The sequence below is a fragment of the Oncorhynchus gorbuscha genome, linkage group LG20 (genome assembly GCF_021184085.1).
Source record: "Oncorhynchus gorbuscha isolate QuinsamMale2020 ecotype Even-year linkage group LG20, OgorEven_v1.0, whole genome shotgun sequence".
NCBI classification, from domain to species: domain Eukaryota; kingdom Metazoa; phylum Chordata; class Actinopteri; order Salmoniformes; family Salmonidae; genus Oncorhynchus; species Oncorhynchus gorbuscha.
The window spans coordinates 15,511,976-15,526,761 of record NC_060192.1 but is presented as its reverse complement, the minus strand read 5'-3'; the positions used below and the strand labels follow the sequence as shown (position 1 = coordinate 15,526,761).

The 14,786-nt window shown below is 45.0% G+C and overlaps 1 protein-coding gene across 1 annotated transcript; it reads right to left on the bottom strand.

Moving 5' to 3' along the window:
* Positions 1–4,914: 4,914 nt before the first annotated feature.
* On the bottom strand, positions 4,915–6,450 carry LOC124007498 (acidic phosphoprotein-like). The gene is made up of 3 exons (XM_046318123.1): positions 6,364–6,450; positions 5,744–6,154; positions 4,915–5,125 (listed from the first exon to the last, which is right to left on the bottom strand). Exons 1-3 carry the CDS (start codon positions 6,425–6,427, stop codon positions 4,968–4,970), a joined length of 633 nt encoding a protein of 210 aa, XP_046174079.1. The 5' UTR covers positions 6,428–6,450; the 3' UTR covers positions 4,915–4,967.
* Positions 6,451–14,786: the final 8,336 nt, after the last annotated feature.

The following is a 14,786-nucleotide window of genomic DNA, read 5'->3' as shown; positions in this document are numbered from 1 at the left end:
CTAGTTTTGATTAAGGGGTTAAATTCACTCTATAAAAGTGAAAGTAACACTCAGTGGTGTAAAATAACCCCCAGTTTTGGTGTTAATAACCACAGTTATTGTTTTATACGTTGTAGTGTAAAACAGTCCCATCATTATCATATTTCCCAGCATGCTCTACTGCAGCTAGATTTTTTAGGATTGTTTTTAATATCTGGGATTTTGTAGGTATATTGATTGATTGGTCTGATGCTGCACAAAGATACATAACATACATTTTTCTAACTAATCCAATCAGTTAGATATATTTATTGCACCAGTTACTGAAATGGTTGTTCCAGTTTAAATGTTTTAGGTAGTCTTATTTTAACCAACTTTCATAACCCTGGCTGTCATTCTGAATGCAAGTGAATAAAAATTCCAATTGTTGGATATCCTAACTCTGGATGGACTCCAATAGGAATTACACATCACTTTGCAAACCAGCATAATGTGACTTGCAGGCCTGATGTGGCCTGTAACCCAGGAATTTCCTAAAACTGTTTCGGCCATCAAGTAAGGCTTTATGATATACAGTTGAAAACGGAGGTTTACATACACTTATGTTGGAGTCATTAAAACTCGTTTTTCAACCACTCCACAAATGTCTTGTTAACAAACTATAGTTTTGGCAAGTCGGTTAGGACATCTACTTTGTGCATGACACAAGTCATTTTTCCAACAATTGTTTACAGACAGATTATTTCACTTATAATTCACTGTATCACAATTCCAGTGGGTCAGAAATGTACATACACTAAGTTGACTGTGCCTTTAAAACGTCTTCGAGCTACCCCCCTACTTTTTTCAATTTCCGCCAGAAGACATAGCCAAATCTAACTGCCTGTAGCTCAGGCACAGAACCAAGGATATGCATATTCTTGGTACCATTTGAAAGAAAACACTCTGAAGATTGTGTAAATGTGAATTGAATGTAGGAGAATATAACACAATAGATCTGGTTTAGATAATACAATGAAAACAAACATACGTTTTTTCCTTTTTATTGTTGTATCATCATCTTTAAAATGAACAAAATAAAACAAACATTCAGATAGGATGATGGGGACAATTTCAGTGAAAAACATAAGAGGGCAACAGTACTTGTGCAAAGTTTCAGAATGATAACTTCCGGGGATCACGTGACCCTTGAACGAGATGGAACTAAGAGCTCCGCACAAGTAGTTTCCAATTCCTAATCTTACCTCCACTCCAAGTTCACACTCATTTAGCTTTAGTAAGAAAAGGTAATGGCGGCTACAAAAGGCGACACTACAGGTGACATTTTTACCCGGACTCGAGTATTAGCGACGGAAAAAGCATCCAAGAAGAAGCTAGCTTCAGAAAAAACTAGCGCCATTAGCCAGGAGCAAGTGAACCCGCTCCCCCACGAGGCACAACGAATGCCAACCTCGCACTGTCAGGACCCGGTTACGAACGCGGGTCTCTGGAGTGAGAAACAGTCACTTAACCAACTGAGCCACGAATAGTCGGCAGAACCCAGAAGATGAGGCAGACACAGCAGTACGAGAGAAAGTGTATTTAATGAAGTAAAAAAGTGAAGTCCTTCGGGAAAACATGTAACTCCACAACCTCAAAAGGAATTCCCCTTGAACAAAGGTAATCCTCCAAGACAAAAAGGTAAATCCACAAGGTGGTAGGTATAGCATAAAAAACCTCAAAAGATACTCAAAAATAAATAAACAAGAACAAAAAACAGAATTCCACAAGAGAGTCCACCGGGATCAACAAGAGTACACAGAATACTAGGGCTGGGTGCTAACATACAAACACAGAGCAAATAACTGAGGAAAACTAAGGGTTTAAATACAATCAGGGGAAACGAGGCACAGGTGCAAATAATAATGGGGATCAAGGGAAAACAAAAGGTCAAAAAGCACAATGGGGGCATCTAGTGACCAACCCTGGCCAAATCCTGACAGAATCCCCCCCCTAGGAACGGCTCCTGACGTTCCTACCAGCTCTCTCGGGGTGGAGGGCCCTGAACTGACGAATGAGGTCAGGGTCCAGTATGTCTTTGGCAGGAACTCAGGAGCGCTCCTCGGGACCGTAGCCTTCCCAGTCCACCAGATACTGCCAGGACCGCTGCACCCGGCGGGAATCCAGTATCCGATGGACGGTATAAGCCGGCTGGCCTCCAATGACACGAGGCGGAGGTCTGTCTGCCGGGACAAGGGGACAAAAAACAACAGGTTTTAATAAGGAAATGTGAAACGTGGGATTAATTTTAAGGGATCTGGGTAAGTGTAGGCGATAAGAAACTGGGTTAACTCTCCTGGCAACCTTAAAGGGACCGATGTATTTTTGGGACAGCTTGCGAGACTCCACCCGTAGTGGTAAGTCTCTTGTGGAGAGCCAGACTCTCTGGCCGGGGCGCAGGGTAGGCCCGGGACGGCGACGTCTGTTGGCTTGTTGTTGGTACCTCTGTGAGGAACGCATAAGATTAAGACGGGTCTTCCTCCACATAAGCCGACAGCGTCTGACGAACTTCAAGGCTGAAGGCACTCTGACTTCTGCCTCCTGGTCCGGGAACAATGGAGGGGCATAGCCAAACTGACACTCGTGCGGGGACATACCAGTGGAGGAGGAGCGTAAGGTGTTGTGCGCGTATTCGGCCCAAACAATGAAGGACGACCATGTGGACGGGTTGTTACGAGTCATACATCGAAGGGTGGTTTCCAGCTCTTGATTCATCCTCTCAGTTTGGCCGTTGGACTCCGGATGGTACCCTGAAGATAGACTGGCAGAAGCCCCCATGAGTTGGCAGAAGGCCTTCCAAAACCTAGAGGCGAACTGGGGACCTCTGTCAGAAACCATATCTTGAGGAATGCTGAAGACTCAGAACACATGATTAATTACCAACTCAGCCGTTTCCTTGGCAGAAGGTCAGAGGGACGAACCTGGCCGCCTTTGAAAACCTGTCGATTATGACTAGGATAGTAGTATTGCCATGGGATGGAGGAAGGTCAGTAATAAAGTCCAACGAGATATGGGACCAGGGTCTGTGGGGAACAGGTAAAGGGTGAAGGAGTCCTTGAGGGCGGAGGTGAGAAGATTTGCCCTGGCAGCACACGGGGCAGGCATTGACGAAAGTGGCAACGTCTTCTCTTATGGTAGGCCACCAGAACTTACGCTGGATGAACTCCAAGGTGCGACCTACGCCCGGGTGACATGTGAGGCGAGAGGAGTGCCCCCACAGAAGGACCTGAATCCTCACTGCCTTGGGGACAAACAACCGATTGGCAGGACCTCCTTTCGGGTCCGGTTCGATAGCTTGAGCTCGTCTCACGGTATCCTCAACTTACCACGAGATCGGAGCCACGATCTTAGCAGCAGGAAGGACAGGCATGTCCGTGTCATCTCGAATGGCAGGAGCGTAGACTCGGGACAGGGCATCCGGTGTGAGATTCTTCGACCCGGGCCGATAGGTGAGGATAAACTGGAATCGATTGAAGAAAAGAGACCATCTAGCTTGTCTAGAGTTCAACCGCTTCGCCTGCTGGATATACTCCAGATTTTTGTGGTCCATAAGCACTTGAAACGGGTGAGAAGCCCCCTGCCAGTGTCTCCATTCCTTCAATGCCATCTTAACCGCTAGGAGTTCACGATCCCCCACATCGTAGTTCCTCTCAGCCGAGGTAAGCCGGTGTGAGAAGAAAGCGCACGGATGAAGCTTCTTGTCTTCACCCCTCTGAGACAGGACAGCTCCAACACCAACCTCTGAGGCGTCTACCTCCACCACAAACGGTTCATCCGTAGTCGGTAGTATCAGGATGGAGCATAGAGGACGTGCTGCTTGAGTCCTTGGAAGGCCGTCTCAGCTTCTCTTCCCCACAAAAACCTTGCATTGCCACCCTTGGTTAAAGCTGAGAGAGGGGCTGCCACCAAGCTGAAGTTCTTGATGAACTTGCGGTAAAAGTTTGTGAAGCACAGGAAACGCTGAACTTCCTTAACGGATTTGGGGGTGGGCCAATCCGCTACCGCCCCTACCTTCCTGGGGTCCATTTGGACTCGACCGGGTTCCATAACAAATCCCAGGAATTGTACTCGGGATGAATGGAATTCACATTTGGAATAAGTCAGGGGGTATGAATACTTTGTTGGAATAAGTCAGGGGGTATGAATACTTTGTTGGAATAAGTCAGGGGGTATGAATACTTTGTGAAGGCGCTGTGTGGTTTACGTTGTTTTCATGCTCACCAAACCTTCAGTGACCACTCGTGCCCTGTGGATGGGGGCATAGCCATGGTGGCCAAAATACCGGCCTACCCAGCATTTCTATACATGACCCTAAGGGATGTTCATTGCTTAATTAACTCAGGAACCACACCTGTGTGGAAGCACCTGCTGTCAATATAGTTTGTATTGTATGTGATGGGCATTCACAGGGGCTGGAAAAAGGGGGACATTGCTCATCCATTTCACCAATTGCCTCTTTCCTCTGATTTGCGCCTGGGTAGTGATGGGCTCATTGATTCTAGCACAGAGCACACCACATGTTAATGTGACCCCTGGTGGTATGCAAGTGCATCCTTAAAGTTGCCCTGAAGCCACAGCAGGAAGAAACATTGATTGCAGTAGTTCTCGTTTCTGAAGGTGTAGCAAGCAGTCAGGAGCACCACAATGTGACCCCATCACCAAAACAAGATCAATGACTGTAGACTAAATGACACTACCAACCCTAACAAGGGAGATTAACATAGCACATCCCAAAGGAACACTTTTAACCGCCTGGAATCTCCTAGGTCCAGATGAATTGTAGCATAATAGAATTCCCAGTAGCAAGTGACAAGTCAGTGAATTCCAAGCCCCTCATGTGGACATTTCATGTAATCTGTTTACACATCAGTATAGGACTTTACAAAGGCAGGAGGAAACATTTATGTAATCATTTATTGTCAAACCAATCAGAACAGAAAGCAAATTTGTTAACATTTTGTTAATATGCCTCTGCTGGGCCAGTAGCCTATTCTACCACCCCTCCACACACACATGTAGTAGCCCACAGACAACGCTCCCATAGCAGTCAGCAACACTAGAGGGACCACCAGTAACAAGAGCCAGACTGGACACACCTTCAGTTGACCTGGAAAAGACAATATATTTCAACTTAGTCGATGACCTACTTGGACCTTACAAACAATGCTAAGCCATAATCTGGGCAGCGCAAAATATGGCTTGTAAACATACCTCAAGTCCAGGGATGGATGAGCGCTGTACTCATTACCCAAAATAACAAATTTAAATACTGCTAGCTTTGAGGAGCTGGCCGTTTCAGCCTCATGCTAGGCGAAAGTAGCCAATTGGATTACATGAAAATGCAACACCTAGCATTGGGGTAGCTGTTATGGAATCCAAGGGGTTGTTATAGCCTAACTTTAGCTAGCTCGAGGACAAAAAGGCAGTTTAAACTAGTATTTCAATCTACAATGTGTCATCTTCCATCCCTTGATTTAAGTATGTTTGTGACATATCCGGGGCCAGACTGACCACATTATGATAGCCGAGCATTGACCCAGGGGTGTAGTCATTAAGCCAAACAGTTGCAAAGAAGTACAATGGACAAGTTACGTCCCTCCCTGTTCATTTCCATTTAAGAAGCATTTCACAACAGAAATGTACTTCTGGTCCTCAGATCAAAACAATCTCTACACAAACTCACTAAAAAGGTGATTACTGAATGAGTGAGAGGACATCAGCTCACCTTGTTCCTCTACACCAGGAGTCTCATCCGAGTCATAGGTCTGCAGCTCACCCGAGTCATAGGTCTGCAGCTCACCCGAGTCATAGGTCTGCAGCTCACCCGAGTCATAGGTCTGCAGCTCACCCGAGTCATAGGTCTGCAGCTCACCCGAGTCATAGGTCTGCAGCTCATCCGAGTCATAGGTCTGCAGCTCATCCGAGTCATAGGTCTGCAGCTCATCCGAGTCATAGGTCTGCAGCTCATCCGAGTCATAGGTCTGCAGCTCATCCGAGTCATAGGTCTGCAGCTCATCCGAGTCATAGGTCTGCAGCTCATCCGAGTCATAGGTCTGCAGCTCACCCGAGTCATAAGTTTGTGGAATCTCCACAGAGATGGTCCACTGGTCTACACTGTACCTTAACTGTGGAACTCCTAGAGGTAGGAGGGAAGAACAGAGCTGAAACAGGTCAGAGGCACACCTAACTTCACTGCTTTTTGTAAAAAGAAAAAAGAAACAGAAACAGGAAAAAGATAACTTAATAAATTTCCAGATTAGCAAAAGGAAAATGAATGCAAGCTTTAAAAATGGTAGAGCCAGACTTAAATAAACATTAAGCCAGTTATCAAATTGTTTGGCATACCTGTTTGGGCCACAGTTGTGGCCACAAGCATCAAAAACAGAACACTGTTGATAAAGAACATCATTCTGACTATATTCCTGCACTTGGGCCACCTGGACTTTTTATGTGAGTAGCTAATGCAGTTAATTAAAACAAGTGCTGTCAGCTGTGGAACGCTTACTCAATCAGGAGGAATTACTAACACTAGTTGAACTCATTGAGCTCTTTTATTTGATTGGTTTTGACAGTGGCACTCTAGGCATTTTATTGGTTAATCTATGTTGTGTTGCATTGTTGCAGTACAATCTGCAGGGAATGAAAGAGGTGACTGCACCACAGAGATAGAGAACTCTGTATCTTTGTATATGTTCCATTGAGGCTATCTCCATTTTGATGTAGTACATTTTCTTCTTCAAGACTGGCTGATCCCTCCTGATGAGCAGGTTGGACATGACTCCAACAGGGCCGCCAAGTGGGATCAGCCAATGAAATTGGAAGTCCCACCCAGTTGACTATATTAACATCAAGGAAGCCCTCAATGGCACGCCCCTGCTAGCATGGCCTTTTGGCCACTAGAGGCCACTATCATTCTCCATTGACCACACGTATTTTTCTAAATGCACCCAAAGTCGTTTCAAATGAATGCAGACATTTGTCCAACATGTTAGACCTTAGTGACTAACCTCAAACACTGAACAATATCTCTTGGCAAGAGTTATCAATCATAATTCCCCAGAGGAATGCTACTGAGACAGTTCTGTGCTACTTGTTGCCAGTAAGTGTGTTGTCATAACACATCCATAGTTACTCATTTTTTTCTGACACTGCAGCATAAAAGGAATGTTAAACTGTGATATGGATTTTTGAAAGTTAAATTACTCTCTGCAATAATGTTTTTGCTGTGTATGAAGGGTTGCCCATTCACCTCCTCCCAGCTGCCCCATGCACTGAAGATAGGAAAAACTGTCACCACTGATAAATCCACCATAATTGAGAATTTCAATAAGCATTTTTCTACGGCTGGCCATGCTTTCCACCTGGCTACTCCTACCTCGGTCAACAGCACTGCACCCCCCACAGCAACTCGCCCAAGCCTTCCCCATTTCTCCTTCTCCCAAATCCGTTCAGCTGATGTTCTGAAAGAGCTGCAAAATCTGGACCCCTACAAATCAGCCGGGCTAGACAATCTGGACCCTTTCTTTCTAAAATGATCTGCCGAAATTGTTGCTATTTACTAGCCTGTTCAACCTCTCTTTCGTGTCGTCTGAGATTCCCAAAGATTGGAAAGCAGCTGCGGTCATCCCCCTCTTCAAAGGGGGGGACACTCTTGACCCAAACTGCTACAGACCTATATCTATCTTACCATGTCTTTCTAAGGTCTTCGAAAGCCAACTCAACAAACAGATTTCCGACCATTTCGAATCTCACCATATCTTCTCTGCTATGCAATCTGGTTTCAGAGCTGGTCATGGGTGCACCTCAGCCACGCTTAAGGTCCTAAATGATATCTTAACCGCCATCGATAAGAAACATTACTGTGCAGCCGTATTCATTGATCTGGCCAAGGCTTTCGACTCTGTCAATCACCACATCCTCATCGGCAGACTCGACAGCCTTGGTTTCTCAAATGATTGCCTCGCCTGGTTCACCAACTACTTCTCTGATAGAGTTCAGTGTGTCAAATCGGAGGGTCTGCTGTCCGGACCTCTGGCAGTCTCTATGGGGGTGCCGCAGGGTTCAATTCTTGGACCGACTCTCTTCTCTCTATACATCAATTAGGACGCTCTTGCTGCTGGTGATTCTCTGATCCACCTCTACGCAGACGACACCATTCTGTATACTTCTGGCCCTTCTTTGGACATTGTGTTAACAACCCTCCAGGCAAGCTTCAATGCCATACAACTCTCCTTCCATGGCCTCCAATTGCTCTTAAATGCAAGTAAAACTAAATGCATGCTCTTCAACCGATCGCTACCTGCACCTGCCCGCCTGTCCAACATCACTACTCTGGACGGCTCTGACTAAGAATACGTGGACAACTACAAATACTTAGGTGTCTGGTTAGACTGTAAACTTTCCTTCCAGACCCATATCAAACATCTCCAATCCAAAGTTAAATCTAGAATTGGCTTCCTATTTTGCAACAAAGCATCCTTCACTCATGCTGCCAAACATACCCTTGTAAAACTGACCATCCTACCAGTCCTCGACTTTGGCGATGTCATTTACAAAATAGCCTCCAATACCCTACTCAACAAATTGGATGCAGTCTATCACAGTGCAATCCGTTTTGTCACCAAAGCCCCATATACTACCCACCATTGCGACCTGTACGCTCTCGTTGGCTGGGCCTTGCTTCATACTCGTCGCCAAACCCACTGGCTCCATGTCATCTACAAGACCCTGCTAGGTAAAGTCCCCCCTTATCTCAGCTCGCTGGTCACCATAGCATCTCCCACCTGTAGCACACGCTCCAGCAGGTTTATCTCTCTAGTCACCCCCAAAACCAATTCTTTCTTTGGCCGCCTCTCCTTCTAGTTCTCTGCTGCCAATGACTGGAACGAACTACAAAAATCTCTGAAACTGGAAACACTTATCTCCCTCACTAGCTTTAAGCATCAACTGTCAGAGCAGCTCACAGATTACTGCACCTGTACATAGCCCACCTATAATGTAGCCCAAACAACTACCTCTTTCCCTACTTTATTTAATTTTTTGCCTTTACCTCCCTCATCTCACCTCATTTGCTCACATCGTATATAGACTTGTTTATACTGTATTATTGACTGTATGTTTGTTTTACTCCATGTGTAACTGTGTCGTTGTATGTGTCGAACTGCTTTGCTTATCTTGGCCAGGTCGCAATTGTAAATGAGAACTTGTTCTCAACTTGCCTACCTGGTTAAATAAAGGTGAAATAAATTAATTATTTAATTAAAACAAAGATTCTTATTCTCGCTTATAAACTGTTAAAATATGTAGAACATTGTTTGTACATACCAATGCTTGAGGAAAGAAATAAGGCAACATTATTGATTCATTCATTTATACAATATAGGATATGTTGTTTTTCTAGAGTATATTTAAAAACAGTTTCAAAATAGGGGAATAACTAGATAGTGGCACATTACAGTATATCTTTCAGTTTCAATGATAAATTACTATATTTTGTCAAAGAAAATATGTTTGAACTTTTTTTCATACTAAAGAAAATGTCTAATGTTTTCAGTAGCTGGTTTGAAAACATATTTGAATGTTAAGGCTAAAACATTGGAAATAAAACATGTTATAAAATAAGTGTCTCTTACAAATGTTAAATCTTTGAGGAAAATGTTGTGGAAACAACAGTTAAACATTCCCTTATGTTTCCAGCATGAAAACAAATACGTGAAAAAAAGACATTGAAATACATTTGATTTTGTGACTATGTGGACAAATGATCTGAAAGAGAAAACACACTATCACAAAGCTGTTGAGTTTTGGTGCCTTTGGCTTTTTCACATTCACTAAGAATGAAACCATATATAACAAACACAGGAATTGACTTATAACAACATTTAAATAACAATTATTGCTGAATGTTAGTTCTGGTGTATGAACAACGGGCAACATTTCCCAGTATGTCACATTCACTTACACATTCCAATCGCAATTCCCATTTTTGTGTAAAATGTCTGGGTTTTGTTGCATAGTGCAGCACAGCAATGTATATTGATGGGTAGCCTTGGCAATAATGATATGTATTTTATGCATAATCATTTCATACGCTTTCTGCATAGGCCATGTTACACAATTATTACAATACTTTCTATACCTAAAATGTCACCAAAGGAACTAAATCATTAGTGCTAACAAAAACTTAACATATATTCTGTTCAACTCAGTATTGAATGGCAAGGGGCAAAACAGCTCTGAGGTTCATCTCAAGACTGAACATTAAAAAGTGCATCACTCTATACTTTGTCAAGCTTTATTCAAAGTGACAGACAATTGTCATTCTTTCTGTAATAAACAAAAAAACGAAGATAAATGTTTATTTGTAATGAAAATAGGTTCTCAATGCCAGGTATGATGACACTGACCCGAATGTTTCCTGAATATGGCTAACAGCAAGAGCTACCTGGACACACGCCAAGTGGTGGTCTGAACATGAACAGGTGGGCACTGCAGGCCAGTAGCAGCTAGGGGTATTCATCTCCAGTCCTGGAGGGCAACACTGTCTACTGGATCTCTATTCTCCCTGATACAATGTAATTGACGGGCCGAGGAGTCCTAAGTCCCCCTAACGTGGGAGTTGAAAATAAAAAGATGACAATAGGGTTGAAAGAGAGGGGCATAGACAACTGTGGACTCTGGAGGACTGGAGTTGAGTAACCCTGCTGTGTTGGCTTCACAGTGACATTAGTAGAGTGATCAGCAGAGGCTTCAAGCTGGCTACAGCTGGCTACAGGATGGATGAGGTCCTTTTAGTCGTGCTTCTTTCCTATAGACTGACCGTACGCAGGCTGGAGTCCAGTAGGAAGTCCACTCCCCTGTGGAGCATAGAGACAGAGAAGGGCTTTAAGGTTTGAGGATAGCAAGGATGGGACCTCACCTCAGACACTGTGAAGACCATTACAATTTACAAAGCCACTCGTGAACCCAGAGTTCCATATGTTGAAAGAATAAAGGGGGGAACATTTGTTAATAAAGTGTCCTGGCTCCCTACAGCCATTACCAAGTGCATATAGGCCGATAGATATGGTTATAAATATGCACTCACTGCGAATGGCCGCACTAGGTGGGTGATTACACAACAAATTGGCCAGCATTGATTTTTCAGTGTAACATTTCTAGTTTTGATTAAGGGGTTAAATTCACTCTATAAAAGTGAAAGTAACACTCAGTGGTGTAAAATAACCCCCAGTTTTGGTGTTAATAACCACAGTTATTGTTTTACACTTTGTAGTGTAAAACAGTCCCATCATTATCATATTTCCCAGCATGCTCTACTGCAGCTAGATTTTTTTCAATTCCAACTGTTGGATATCCTAACTCTGGATGGACTCCAATAGGAATTACGCATCACTTTGCAAACCAGCATAATGTGACTTGCAGGCCTGATGTGGCCTGTAACCCAGGAATTTCCTAAAACTGTTAGGGTAAAATTAGGCCATCAAAGTAAGGCTTTATGATATACAGTTGAAATCGGAAGTTTGCATACACTTAGGTTGGAGTCATTAAAACTCGTTTTTCAACCACTCCACAAATGTCTTGTTAACAAACTATAGTTTTGGCAAGTCGGTTAGGACATCTACTTTGTGCATGACACAAGTCATTTTCCCAACAATTGTTTACAGACAGATTATTTCACTTATAATTCACTGTATCACAATTCCAGTGTGTCATGTTTTGTCTTATATTGTCTTGTCATTTTGCTTTTCCTTCTGTTTGTTTTCCCCCTGCTGGTCTTTTTAGGTTCGTTCCCCTTTTTCTCTCTCCCTTACTCTCTCTCTTCTCTCTATCGTTCCGTTCCTGCTCCCAGCTGTTCCTATTCCCCTAATCAATCATTTAGTCTTCCCACACCTGTTCCCTATCTTTTCCCCTGATTAGAGTCCCTATTTCTCCCCTTGTTTTCCGTTTCTGCCCTGTCGGATCCTTGTCTATTGTTCACCATGCTGTGTCTGTGTATCGCCCTGTCGTGTCGTGTTTCCCTCAGATGCTGCGTGGTGAGCAGGTGTCTGAGTCTGCTACGTTCAAGTGCCTTCCCGAGGCAACCTGCAGTTCATGATCGAGTCTCCAGTCTGTTCTCGTCATTACGAGTGGAATTGTGCTTTATGATTGTATATTTACTTTACTGGATTAAAGACTCTGTTTTCGCCAAGTCGCTTTTGGGTCCTCATTCACCTGCATAACAGAAGGATCCGACCAAAGAATGGACCCAGCGACTACAGACGCTCGTAACACTGCCGTCGAGATCCAAGGAGCCATGCTCGGCAGACACGAGCAGGAATTGTCTGCTGCTCGCCATGCCGTGGAGAACCTGGCCGCTCAGGTTTCCGACCTCTCTGGACAGTTCCAGAGTCTTCGTCTCGTGCCACCTGTTACTTCCTGGCCTGCCGAGCCTCCGGAACCTAGGGTTAATAACCCACCTTGCTACTCCGGGCAGCCCACGGAGTGCCGCTCCTTTCTCACCCAGTGTGATATTGTGTTCTCTCTCCAACCCAACACATACTCTAGAGAGAGCTCGGGTTGCTTACGTCATTTCACTCCTTACTGGCCGGGCTCGAGAGTGGGGCACAGCTATCTGGGAGGCAAGGGCTGATTGCTCTAACAATTACCAGAACTTTAAAGAGGAGATGATTCGGGTTTTTGACCGTTCAGTTTTTGGTAGGGAGGCTTCTAGGGCCCTGGCTTCCCTATGCCAAGGTGATCGATCCATAACGGATTACTCTATTGAGTTTCGCACTCTTGCTGCCTCTAGTGAGTGGAACGAGCCGGCGCTGCTCGCTCGTTTTCTGGAGGGACTCCACGCAGTGGTTAAAGATGAGATTCTCTCCCGGGAGGTTCCTTCAAGTGTGGACTCTTTGATTGCTCTCGCCATCCGCATAGAACGACGGGTAGATCTTCGTCACCAGGCTCGTGGTAGAGAGCTCGCGTCAACGGTGTTTCCCTGCTCCGCATCGCAACCATCTCCCTCCTCTGGCTCAGAGACTGAGCCCATGCAGCTGGGAGGTATTCGCATCTCGACTAAGGAGAGGGAACGGAGGATCACCAACCGCCTGTGCCTCTATTGCGGATTTGATGGACATTTTGTCAATTCATGTCCAGTAAAAGCCAGAGCTCATCAGTAAGCGGAGGGCTACTGGTGAGCGCTACTACTCAGGTCTCTCCATCTAGATCCTGTACTACTTTGTCGGTCCATCTACGCTGGACCGGTTCGGGTGCTACATGCAGTGCCTTGATAGACTCTGGGGCTGAGGGTTGTTTCATGGACGAAGCATGGGCTCGGAAACATGACATTCCTTTCAGAGAGTTAGACAAGCCTACGCCCATGTTCGCCTTAGATGGTAGTCATCTTCCCAGTATCAGATTTGAGACACTACCTTTAACCCTCACAGTATCTGGTAACCACAGTGAGACTATTTCTTTTTTGATTTTTCGTTCACCTTTTACACCTGTTGTTTTGGGTCATCCCTGGCTAGTATGTCATAATCCTTCTATTAATTGGTCTAGTAATTCTATCCTATCCTGGAACGTTTCTTGTCATGTGAAGTGTTTAATGTCTGCCATCCCTCCCGTTTCTTCTGTCCCCACTTCTCAGGAGGAACCTGGCGATTTGACAGGAGTGCCGGAGGAATATCATGATCTGCGCACGTTCTTCAGTCGGTCCCGAGCCAACTCCCTTCCTCCTCACCGGTCGTATGATTGTAGTATTGATCTCCTTCCGGGGACCACTCCTCCTCGGGGTAGACTATACTCTCTGTCGGCTCCCGAACGTAAGGCTCTCGAGGATTATTTGTCTGTGTCTCTTGACGCCGGTACCATAGTGCCTTCTTCCTCTCCGGCCGGGGCGGGGTTTTTTTTTTTGTTAAGAAGAAGGACGGTACTCTGCACCCCTGCGTGGATTATCGAGGGCTGAATGACATAACGGTTAAGAATCGTTATCCACTTCCCCTTATGTCATCAGCCTTCGAGATTCTGCAGGGAGCCAGGTGCTTTACTAAGTTGGACCTTCGTAACGCTTACCATCTCGTGCGCATCAGAGAGGGGGACGAGTGGAAAACGGCGTTTAACACTCCGTTAGGGCATTTTGAGTACCGGGTTCTGCCGTTTGGTCTCGCCAATGTGCCAGCTGTTTTTCAGGCATTAGTTAATGATGTTCTGAGAGACATGCTGAACATCTTTGTTTTTGTCTATCTTGACGATATCCTGATTTTTTCACCGTCACTCGAGATTCATGTTCAGCACGTTCGACGTGTTCTACAGCGCCTTTTAGAGAATTGTCTCTACGTGAAGGCTGAGAAGTGCTCTTTTCATGTCTCCTCCGTTACTTTTCTCGGTTCCGTTATTTCCGCTGAAGGCATTCAGATGGATTCCGCTAAGGTCCAAGCTGTCAGTGATTGGCCCGTTCCAAGGTCACGTGTCGAGTTGCAGCGCTTTCTAGGTTTCGCTAATTTCTATCGGCGTTTCATTCGTAATTTCGGTCAAGTTGCTGCCCCTCTCACAGCTCTTACTTCTGTCAAGACGTGTTTTAAGTGGTCCGGTTCCGCCCAGGGAGCTTTTGATCTTCTAAAAGAACGTTTTACGTCCGCCCCTATCCTCGTTACTCCTGACGTCACTAGACAATTCATTGTCGAGGTTGACGCTTCAGAGGTAGGCGTGGGAGCCATTCTATCCCAGCGCTTCCAGTCTGACGATAAGGTTCATCCTTGCGCTTATTTTTCTCATCGCCTGTCGCCATC

Bases quoted from the DNA above. Each gene is read 5' to 3' on its own strand.
- LOC124007498 (XM_046318123.1), bottom strand. From the start codon at position 6,427: ATGATGTTCTTTATCAACAGTGTTCTGTTTTTGATGCTTGTGGCCACA. The intron at 6,155-6,363 runs GTATGCCAAACA...TCCTACCTCTAG, and splicing joins CACAACTGTGGCCCAAACAG to GAGTTCCACAGTTAAGGTAC. The intron at 5,126-5,743 runs GTGAGCTGATGT...TGTCTTTTCCAG, and splicing joins TCCTGGTGTAGAGGAACAAG to GTCAACTGAAGGTGTGTCCA.